This window comes from Syngnathoides biaculeatus, chromosome 3 (assembly GCF_019802595.1).
Source record: "Syngnathoides biaculeatus isolate LvHL_M chromosome 3, ASM1980259v1, whole genome shotgun sequence".
NCBI lineage: Eukaryota > Metazoa > Chordata > Actinopteri > Syngnathiformes > Syngnathidae > Syngnathoides > Syngnathoides biaculeatus.
Window position 1 is genome coordinate 29362219 of NC_084642.1, and position 12017 is coordinate 29374235.

The 12017-nt window shown below is 40.7% G+C and overlaps 1 protein-coding gene across 4 annotated transcripts in view; it reads right to left on the reverse strand.

The window, feature by feature from the left end:
• nr1h3 (nuclear receptor subfamily 1, group H, member 3) overlaps positions 1-12017 on the reverse strand; it is a 32866-nt gene that overhangs the window by 2363 nt on the left and 18486 nt on the right. For 2 of the 4 annotated variants that reach the window (XM_061815211.1, XM_061815210.1), the window contains exons 3-10: positions 9120-9200; positions 8624-8860; positions 5867-6133; positions 5546-5751; positions 3583-3762; positions 3183-3282; positions 2769-2882; positions 2471-2565 (exon numbers count right to left, since the gene is read on the reverse strand). In XM_061815211.1, coding sequence (XP_061671195.1) covers positions 2471-2565; positions 2769-2882; positions 3183-3282; positions 3583-3762; positions 5546-5751; positions 5867-6133; positions 8624-8860; positions 9120-9162 — 1242 coding nt within the window. In that variant the 5' untranslated portion in view covers positions 9163-9200. Of the gene's footprint in view, positions 1-1228; positions 1451-2470; positions 2566-2768; positions 2883-3182; positions 3283-3582; positions 3763-5545; positions 5752-5866; positions 6134-8623; positions 8861-9119; positions 9201-12017 lie in introns of all 4 variants that reach the window. The other 2 variants (XR_009794311.1, XM_061815212.1) reach the window with 2 other exon arrangements.

Below are 12017 nucleotides of genomic sequence, written 5' to 3' on the forward strand. Positions count from 1 at the left end.
GGTCATAGCACCAATCCACATCACACAGCATTAATGGTGCATTGCTTCCACTTCCTGAAATGTCCGCTGGTGGACCAGAATTTCCTCAAAGCCATCCAGAAGTCATTTGTCATGGCCTCACTAAACCCTTTTCAGGCTGGTTTTTACCTCAGCAAAGACCAAAGCTGTGTTATGCTTGGCTAGCCAGTAACCATGATCTTATTCTAAAGTCTTACAGGCAAAAAATGCCTGATAGAACTGTTTCTTCAGCTTGATGCCAAACCTTACCATTGGTGTCCACAAAATGGTTCCCGCCAGGACGGGTAATGACCATCTTACAGCCACAGCTCAAGTCAGCTCCCTCAACAATTAAGGCCCAGAACACGCTCCACTCGGAATCAATGTCCATCACCTTTCCTGCTGCCGGAGTTGGGGTTGAAGCTCCATCTGGTAGGGAACGCTCCCAGACATCCAGTAGAACCCCACAAAATGTTTGGGTCTGTCAAGTCGAACCAACAACTTCCCCCACCACTGAAGCCAGCACACCACTAGGCAAAGATTCGTTGACATTTCTGTCCCTTTCTTCATCCAAGTGTCCAAGACTTGCGACCGCGAGTTTGATGACACAACCATTAAATTGATCATCAAACTAAGGCCAAAGTTGTCTTGCTGCCAAGTTGATATTCATATCTGAACATGGTTAGTTATTGTCAATCCATGGCAAGCACAATGTCCAATGACAAAGCACCAATCGGGTTCTTCCCAATTACACCAGACCAGGTCTCACTGTGATAGCCCATGTGAATTACACAGAGAACAATTGCGTCGCCAGTAGGGGATGATATCCAGCATCCCCTCCGAGGACTCAAAAAAGGGTGGGTACTTTGAACTGCTGTTTGGTGCAACAGTGAGGACCCGTCCCCCATCCTAAGGGAGAAGGAGGCTATCCTCCTGTCCACTGGGAGGGAACCCCAACACACGCACTGAGACAGAATCAACGTCACCTTAATATCAGCCCAATGGTTCATTAAGGGAAAATGCACGGCTTATTTTCTAAGCAGGAAGCCAAGGACCCTGAGGAGGAATTTACCGCTAGCAAGGGCTACCTGCAAAAACTTCCTTACCAATAGCTAAGCACAGTCTCCCTTCATTCTTCATAATCCAACTCTCACAGTAATTGTTAGTACAGTATTTTTTATTTTTTTATTTTAATGTAATTTAGCTTTTTATACGAAGAGCCAAAACCCACCCATTTTCTGAGCCGCTTATCCTCACGAGGGCTGTGGGAGTGTTGGAGCCAATCCCAGCTGTCATCGTAAATTTTGACTTTAATGGTGAAATACGACTTACGACGAAATTCGGGTTATGTCACTAGTGTAGGAGCAGATCTTGATCGTAGACCGAGGACCCCCTGTATTGTTTCTTTTTTCCCAGTATTTTCTTTGCCATGGTCCAAAGACAGACAGTGGTGCTACCAGGAGCGAAGGAAAAAGAAAGGTGAGTGAACCACAGTGGATCTAAGTACGTTAAGTATGGAAATGTGGTGCATGTTTGTTAAGGCTCTTGATAGCTAACATCGCATGGCTAAATTGACTATTTCAACTATCCTAAAGAATAAAAATATTATAAAAGGTAAAGGAGTGACTAGCATTACAAAGCAAAGGTCACAGATAATATAAGAAATGGAGACCAGACCTTTCCCACTCGAAAAAGAGAAAATCTCGTCCAGTTTAACCACTTTTTCTTCGATTATTCACATACTCCGACAGTCATTGCATCTTAAAACAACAGCATTTCGTTTTTAACTTTCTCTATTAATACTGAAAGTAAATATAAGCAGCATGTCTAGTTCGTATTTGCTCTACGTTGCCAAGACTGTGTTGCTAACTAAAGCAGCGGTGGTGGACGCTGTCATGATAAAACACATTGATGGGCTGCATAAGTACTGTAACATTTGAGTGTACGTCTTTAAGAGCCGCCGGTGTAAGTTAAACTAAGAAAAAGAGAGTGCGGCGGAGCAGCAGTCATTGTTAGAGAAAGTTCCGTGTGCTGCCTAAGAGAAACCAGTGGCTTCTTCTTTTAATTTTTTACAGTACGTATGTGAATTGTGCCATTGGATGTAACAACCAGTCCTCCCTCACTCACTGAATCACATTGCAAAATGGCACAAACTGAATAGCTCTGTTATACTTTCAATTTGCATTGGATTTTTTTTTTGCACGCAACGCAGAATATCTGTCAAGAGACTGCATCAGCAGTGCACAATTGAGGGAACATTGGGTGACGTTTTTTTTTTTTTTTTTTTTTTGGGCACGTCGTCCCTCAATCGACAAAGACTGCCTCGCGATCGACGCATTGAGCACCCTTGATCTAGTGCATCCAAAAGTTATGGCAGTCATGATCCAATGTGCTAATCATCATGACAATAACAAGGTCATGTTGACAGTGTGGGTCACAAGACAAGAGGTTATATAAACCAGTAGACACTTACATTTGGTCTCTTTATCGTGATGTAAGACCGCAAAGCATCAACATATGGTTGTTGCAGCCTCTCCACGAGATCATGATCCTGCACATTTGGCCGATCTAAAAAATTTGAAAAACCACAACGAATATCTCTTTAACATACACAAGACAACATGTCAGATATTCCTTAATTAATTTAGAATTCACATTATCTCCCAGATAAAAACATCAATCATTAACAATTTTAAATTATATTTTCCTTTGAGTTAAATAAACTACCACATTCCTAAGAGTTGTAATCTTTGGTCAGGATTAAATCTAACCTGCAGAAAATATGTTGATGGCAATAAGCAGAGCATATTCAGCCTCATCCAGTTGCAAGTCATTCATTCCTTTAGAAAACTCAAAGATGGGATTAATGAACTCAAACTGAAGGCCTTTTGGGAGAACAGAGGGACACAAAGAAAAAAAAATACAGTTTTTGTAAAACTACTTAAAATTTTCTTACAAAGAACACGTTAACATTTCAGTCAAGAAGCACCTGTCAAAAGTAACAAAATCTCATTTTGGATACTTTGCATTTAATAGTATAAGAGTTTGAGTTACACCGGAACCTTTTTCTATTTGCAGTCTTCTTACATTATCAACTGTGTATGATGAGGAAAAACTGAGTACAGAGACAATACAAGAATTCACTGAGTCAAAATAATTTTACCATAACCACCTATTAAAAGTACCTGCTTTTGCAAAATCCTCCTTATTATAGCTAAAATCCTTCAGAAATGTAATGCTGTCAATGGCAGGGTTGTATCGACGAGATGTCTCCAGCAGCATTATCTGATGAAGACAAACATTATTAATACCATACTGTAATGGGGACATACAGGCAGTCAAAAAATAGGGAATAACTGATTTCATAGCATTGGTGAGCAGGAGAATTATCCAATAAGGATACGGGTGACATGAATTGTCTTTCTTTCATTCGGAAATACAATATGCGTTTGCTTTAGGAGAAAATAATTGTACATTGTGGATGTCACACGAAAAGGTGATAGAAAAAAATGCCTTGCAGCCAGAGCAAAAAAGCTTTTTCAAAACTTGAGCTATATCAACATTTAAAATAGAAACATGACAAACTTCTATCGTGGAAGTCTTCAACAGAGCAATCTGGTCTTCTCTTGTGAGTTCTAGAAATCCAGGAAGCTGCTTAGCAAAATCCACAATCTCCTGGACTGACATGATCGCCAGCTCAGTGAAGTGGGCGAAACGCTGCTGACGCACTTCTCGGTTCTGTAGATCCTGATTCTGTGGCCATGGCTGTTTTTTATTTTTTTTAAAACACAAACACACCATGCTCAGTCATAGAAACAATTTCAAAGTGCGTAAATTATTGCTTGTTTAACATTACATTTGTCATCCCATGATATGCATAATCATAATTTTGCTTTGACAGTTTGTTATCATACCATTACTTAATGCTGTCACGGTCAGTGTTTTAAGACTCACATTTGGATTCATTCATCAATCAAATACATCACCGTGAAACAACATAATCACATCATAAGAGGAGGAGAGGAAGAGGAAGAGGAAGAAAAGGAAAAAAGCCATTGCGTATACTCCTCTTTCAGGATGGATGTTACTCAGAGATTCTGCATGCTGTGACAAAGTGATAGACTGCTTGACTTCCTGAGACGAATAACATGATGTTGTCTCTTGCATAGATACAGTGGCTTGTGAAAGTATTCGGCCCCCTTGAACTTTTCAACCTTTCGCCACTTTTCAGGCTTCAAACATAAAGATATGAAATTACAATTTTTTTGTCAAGAATAAACAACAAGTGGGACACAATCATGAAGCGAAACGAAATTTATTGGATATTTTAAACAATTTTAACAAATAAAAAAATGAAAAGTGGGGCGTGCAAAATTATTCGTTCCCTTTACTTTCAGTGCAGCAAACTCACACCAGAAGTTCAGTGAGGATCTCTGAATGATCCAATGTTGACTGATGACTGAATAGAATCCACCTATGTGTAATCAAGTCAAATGCACCTGGCTTTGTGATAGTCTCAGTGTTCTGTTTAAAGGGGAAATCCACTGGTTTGCATTACCAATGTATCCAATAGGTCATGTAATATGTACTCTATTTTGACATTGTGATGTTAAATCCTCTCTTATTTAATAGTGTTTTGAGAAGATTTTTATCACCAATTACGAATTTTCAGGGACGCTGCCATTTTCGCAAGTCACATAACATGCACAGATGTGACATGTACCGTGCCGCAATAAAGGCTCGATTACATGGGACACCATTTATGCCCAGCGCTGATTTCTCGGATTTATCCTCGTCTGATGAAGAAATAGCAGTATCGGTTGATTGGGAAGACGGAGGAATACTTCCATACACAGCCGTGTGCGGTCCGGCATTAAAAGTAACCCTGTTAAAAAATACTATGGTAAAAATAATAAAAAGTAAATGGAATTAAAATTGATAAAGTACTTCAGATGATTTAATCCACAAATAACTGGTTAACATTTTCTTTTAAACGAGGAGTGTCTAAACCTTTTCTTCCAAAAAATTCACACACTATATATTTATTTTTATATATACTGTAGAGTTTAGAAAAAAACAAGTAAATAAAGGGATTTTGAGGTAGCCAGTAACACTACTGAATGATGTGTGTAAGGTTGAAAACAAGGAGGTGAGAGATGACAAACCTCTTCTTCCTTGCTACCCTTTTATATCAAGTATATACAGTAGTAAAGTAAGTACAATGTAGGCATATGACACGGGCAGTGGCCTGGGTGTTTATTTTAATCTATGCTGTGGGCTGCTAAAATAATGGATGTGCAAATTTGGACACCCCTTATTTAAACCACGCAACCTTTTTTGACCCAGTCAGTCCCCTAAAAGAATCAGAATTGAGAATTGTAAGTGAAACGAGGAATCCAAATCACTCAAATTCAAACGATGACTAACCCTAAAATCGACTGCAAGCAGAGGCATGTATGGGGAATGTCAAAACAGCTTTAGGAAAGAAAGGACTTGTGAACAAATTAGCGGTACGTGATTCCAATAAAATACAGAGTTATGAGCTTACTGTCACTTTTGGTCGATCAAGAAATGATCGCTTGTTGCATTGCTTCTGCATGGCCACCAGCTTCTCAATCATTGCCTGCTGCTGTGGATCCAACAAAACTACTTCCTGAGGAGGAGTCGGAGTGACCACTGTGGATGAGCGGGCCGTTTCCTCATCCTGTTGCTTCTTCATCTTCTTTAGACGAATTTGCTCTTCAGAAAGCACACCTGTGTGCCCGAGAGGAGAACGTTCTTAAGTAATTCACAAAACTGGTGACCATGTTGTGAGTATATGTACAAAATGCAGTGAAATTTCAGGCTGATTTGGCAAGTTAATACTCACACTGTTCTAACATGCCTGCCTCACGACACTTGCGCAGGCGGCACTGCTGGCATTTGCGTCGCATGTACATGTCCATTTCACAACGTCCATTGTTTTTGCAGGAGTACTGGGCACTTTTAATGACACTACGTCGAAAAAAACCCTTGCAGCCCTCACAGCTTAGTACATTATAGTGGAATCCAGAAGCCTTGTCACCGCATACACTGCACACTTCATTTCCTAGCATCTTCGGGGCAGGACCCTTTTTTCTCTTCACTGGCTGACCATCTACACGTATAAAAAAAAGGTGTTAAAGCATTTTAATGTAGTAGTATTTAAAAAAAAAAAAAAAATCTACAGTACTTCCAGTGAAATTGAATATTCCAGAAAGATACTCGAGTTTTTCTTAATGCTAAATTAAATTAAATTAATTCTATAATGAGAACCGTGAACTGGGAAAGGCATTTTAACACCATGTGGGGGCATTGACACACTTATCTCTTACCTGTTCTAAATGAAGAAGACTTTGTATCTTGCACATCTGTGACTCTTATAAGGAATAGTTCCTATAAACAGAATGTCTCTTGTTCTTACTCTCTCTTATTTGTTACTTTGTTGTTTTTTGTTCTGAATGCCATACCAGGGCAGCACCAATTGTGGGAGAAAAATTCCTTGTGGTATCCTTGGCAAATAAAGGTAATTCTGATGCCAAAACACACTAATTGGAACACAGTCGACCCTGTTGCAGTTACTTACTCACCAAACTAAAGACTACATTATATTAGACACTATAGAGCTAGTGCATGTGACGTCACAGTTTGCACGGCCATATTGCCGGTCAAACCTAGCTGCTCAGCAGTGCGAGAGTCGTTGAACCGGAGCAGATTTTTCTAATTGCCCGAGAACTGTTGTGTCACAATAGACAAGACAGTTCTTCAAATAGATTATTCTTTGGAATACCAGCTAAAAAGATCGATGGATTTCGGCAATTAAACGGGATGGATGGTGCCCAACAAAACACACACACTTGTCTAGCGATCATTTCATTTCAGGTAGGAATTCTTCTTCTCAATCTCAAATTCTCAAAAAGTATTTATAATCCCAAATTGACTCATTTGAGAACAATGCATATTTAAGAAAATAATAATAAACCGTCTGTCACAGAGAGGTTTATGGAGGTTAACATGTGGCAGCAATAGGCTTCCGTGTACGGAGGAGACGACTCCCTGTCCTAAATTTTTTTCTAGGCATAGTTAATCAATAAGAATTTGTGTAAAACTAAGGGTCATTTATTTAAATATTTATTGGTATTTGTATTGAAAAATCTGAATGGGTCCATCACCTATGAGGAATTTATTCTTGATTGTGAACAGATCCATTCAACAAAGTATTTGTATGCGTCCAGCCTTTTATACGCTTTCAAACTCTTCTGTGTAAATCTCGACAACTTACTCACCAGATGCATGTCTATATCCAGTTGTCCAAAACAAGCAGCAGGGAATTAACAGTTAAATTTCTTATCGGCGAAAACATCGACTTCAGCATTAAATATGGATCCTCTATGCCAAGTGTCTCTAATTTTTCCATATACCTTTGTTTCTAAATGTTTAACGGTATCGGACAAAACTCTGGGTGTCGTGCTAAAACGTAGACATATTTTTGTCTCATCTCAACGGAATTAACTTGCAACAATGCTTTGTTTGACCGGGAATATGGCAACGTAAACAAAAATCTTGTGATTTTATGATGTAGTTGCACAAGCTCTATATCAACTGTGTCAAAGAACAGGGTGGAGGAGACTGCTATGGCCGTAAATTATAGGATTAACATAATATTTAAACTCAAAAGCTTGAAGCCCATCTGTGTGGAAGTGTCAGGAGGAAGATTTAATTTTTTTGTATTAGACTTTGCATTCACAATAAAGATGTAAAAGCTCTGTGAAGTTTTAGTAATCAAAAGCACCCCAAGATCAATTTTCTGAGCTGTTTTTCCTCACAAGGGTTGCGTGAGTGCTGGAGCCAATCCCAGCTATCTTTGGGCAGGAGAAAGAGTACACCCTGAACTGGTTGCCAGCCAATTGCAGGGCACATAGAAACAACCATTCGCACGCACATTCACACTTGTGAAAACCCACACAGGTACGGAGAGAGCATACAAACTCCACACAGACTGGGAAGGGATTCGAACCCCAGTCTTCCGAACTGTGAGGCAGACGCTCTAACCAGTTGTTCACCATGCTGCACGCATATACTAATGAGTAAAGGTCACATGACAAAGATGTTATGGGGTCAGTTAAAATTCATTTTTGCATTGCATATGCACATTTGCATGGAACAATATTATACAATGTCGAATGAACAGGCTGTTTGGCTCGTGTGATGTCACATCACTGGATAGAGTTGAAGACCGGAAAGCACTGGATTGATATTTATATTTATATTCATATTTATCTATTTACTTAATGAATATCTGCTAGATAATCACTGCGAAATGACAGTTATGGTTTGTAAAGGGGTTCTTGAGTTATGAAGAAAAAAAAGGCATCTTTGTCATCTGACCTTTAAAAGAATGCCGAGATAAGTCTTTATAAATTAAATTTTGTGGTGACAAGAAACTCTCCATCCCCATTTTACAGTACTAAGCAGGTTGGCCATTCAATTCTGAAAAAAATAGGTATTGCAGTCTCTGAATTCACACCAATGTAAAATACAATATAAACTGGACACACCATTCACTGCATTATAAAATCTGTATGATGGTTGAAGAGTTTTATTTCACCTGTGCCAGTGGATGTGTCACCCACATCAGGCTTGGTGTCACTCTGTTCCAGTGGCAAAGGGCTGCACATCCCAGTGAAAACAGGGCCATTATGAGATGGGGTGGGGAAGTTATCTGTCTGGGACAGGTCACCAAGAGACAGCGAGCTTTCATGCTTCATTGTGATGCTGGCATTGCTCTCCTCCACTATGCAATCCAGTTGCAGCTCCGCAGCCGCGTCACAAACTTTACTCTCAGCTGACCAGTGGGACAAACCTCTTATGAATATTCACATTTTAATCACTTTTTATTTTAACCTGTTAATATTGCACACAGAAATCACTTTGTAATCACTTTTTATTTTTGAACCTGTTCATCTTGCACAAATATTTTCAAAGAAGGAAAAAAAAAATCATAATATATGCAGAATATTGAATTACATTCACAATCTCTTACTTTGACCATAATGTTTTGTTTTTTCTTTTAATCTGAGCCAAATAATTAAGGAAAAACTTACCTTGACCAACATCAGGGATATCAGTCACAGGCAGCGTTGACATCTTCTGTGCAGGAGGTTGACATAACGAAATAAATGTGCCTGTGCAAAAAAACAAAAAATAAAAAAATACGAGGCATATCAAGACTCAATGAGCAGATATACAGTGAATTGTGTGAGTCGCTCAAGGGGTTACCGTGACATGAAAAGGTATTTGGCCCCTTCCTGATTTCTGTTTTTTTTTTTTGCGTATCTATCACATGCAAAGGTTTAAAATTATCAAATCAATTTTAATATCACTTAGTGACAACCCAATGAAATAAAAAATACAGTTTTCAAATGACAATTCAATTTATTGGGGCACAAAAAAATCCAAACCTTTCTGACCCTATGTGAAAAGTAATTGTCTCTTCTCTTGTTAAAGTCACAGTGACTAACCACAGAATTGGGAAAGGTGAATTGCTGTCAGTAAGAATATAAAGGCTCATCTCACATTTGCCAAAAAATGTCTTAATGAGTGCAAGACGTTTGGAGAAACATTCTGTCTGTCTGACTGAATAGCCAAAAACTGAACTTTTTGGAAGGTGTGCAGCCCATTACATTTGGCATAAAAATGGCACAGCATTTAATAAAAAGAGCATTATGCCAACAGTGAAGCATGGTGGTGGCGTAGCTTTGATGTCTCAGGACCAGGACAATTTGCTGTAATTGATGGAACAATGAATTGTGGTCTGTACCAGAAAATCCTGAAGAACATCAGACCATCAGTTTGTGCCCTCAAACTCAATTGTTCTTGGATCATGCAACAGGACAACAATCCAAAACACATCAGCAAGTCCACCTCTGAAAGCTTAAAAAAATAATAAAAGGTTTTTGGAGTAGCCAAGTCAAAGTCCAGATTTAAATCCAATTGAGATGCTGTGGTGTGACTTTAAATGGGCAGTTTGTACTAGAAAACACTCCAATATGCTGCCAAGTGTGGCACATCCCATTACTAGAGTGAGGGGGAGATTACTTTTTTTACAGAGGGTCAGAAAGATTTGTAATTTTTTTTTGGGAGTGGGGGGGCTTTAAACAATTGAATTGTCATTGAGTTGTCTCTGAGTGGTATTAGCATTAGTTTGATGTTTGTTGTTTTCAAAACCTTTGTGTGTGATAGATGATACACAAAGTAAAAGAGAAATCAAGAAGGGAGAAAATACTTTTCCTCAGCACTTTAAATCCAAAAAATGGTAAATTAAAAAAAGTAGGAAAGCAAAGCTTTGTGCATAATCATGACTAACGATTTTGTCCTTGATGTGGAATTTCTAAAAATTGTACCAACGTGGTTATGTTGTCTCTTGACCATAGTTGGACTAGTTACTTCCACAATAAAATACCGTTACATGATATATTTCTAGTTACGGGGCTTTCAAAATGGGCGTATATGGCTGTCCATCCATCCATTATCTCCCGCTTTTCTGGGTTGGTTCGCGGGGTAAGTAGCTTCAGCAGGGATACCCAGACTTCCCTTTCCCCAGTCACTTCTTCCAGCTCTTCTGGAGGGATCCCGAGGCATTCTAAAGCCAGCCGAGTGACATAGTCTCTCCAGCGTGTCCTGGGTCGTCCTTGGGGTCTCTTTCCGGTGGGACATGCCCAGAACACCTCACCTGGGAGGCGTCCAGCAGGCATCCGAATCAGATGCCCCAGCCACCTCATCTGGCTCCTCTCAATGCGGAGGAGTAGCGGCTCGACACAGAGCCCCTCCTGGATGACCGAGCTTCTCACCCTACCTCTACTGGAGAGCCCGGATACCCTGCGGAGGAAACTCATTTTGGCCGGTTGTATCCAGGATCTTGTTCTTCCAGTCACGACTCACAGCTCATTCCCATAGGTGAGGGTAGGAACGTAGACCGTCTGGTAAATTGAGAGCTTCGCCTTTCGACTTAGCTCCCTCTTTACCACAACGGACAAAGTCTGCATCACTGCAGACGCTGCACCGACCCAGCTGTCTATCTCCCGCTCCTTTCTTCCTTCACTTGTGAACAAGACCCCAAGATACTTGAACTCCTCCACTTGGGGAAGGATCTCATCCACAACCCCTGAGAGGGCACGCCACACGCCGACTGAGGACCATAGTCCTGGATTTTCAGGTGCTGATTCTCAGCCCAGCCGGTTCACACTCGGCTGCGAATCACTACAGTGAGAGATAGAGATTACGGCTTGATGAAGCCAACAGAACCACATACTCTGCAAAGAGCAGAGATGCGATGCTGAGGCCACCAAACCGGACATCCTCTACGCCTCAGCTGCGCCTATAAATTCTGTCCATAAATGCTATGAACAAAATCGGTGACAAAGGGCAGCCTTGGCAGAGTTCAACTCTCACTGGAAATGAGTCCGACTTATTGCCAGCCATGCGGACCAAACTCTGACAGCGGTCGTACAGGAACCGAACAGCTCATATCAGGGGATTCAGTACTCCATACTCCCGAAGACCCCCCCACAGAACTCCCCAAGGGACATGGTCGAATGTCTTCTCCAAGTCCACAAAACACATGTAGACTGGTTGGGTGAACTCCCATGCACTCTCGAGGATCCTGCTGATGATGTAGAGCTGGTCCACTGTTCCATGGCCAGGACGAAAACCACATTGCTCCTCCTGAATCAGAGACTCGACTTCCCAACGGACCCTCCTCTCCAGTACAACTGAGTAGACCTTACCAAGCCTTACCAATAGTGTGATCCCCCTATAGTTGGAACACACCCTCTGGTCACTCTTCGTGAAAAGGGGGACCACCACCTCAGTCTGCCAATCCAGAGGCACTGTCTCCGATCTCCATGCGATGTTGCAGAGGCATGTCAACCAGGATAGCCCCACAACATCCAGAGCCATTAGGAACTCCGGGCGAATCTCATCCACCCCCGGGGCCCTGCCAC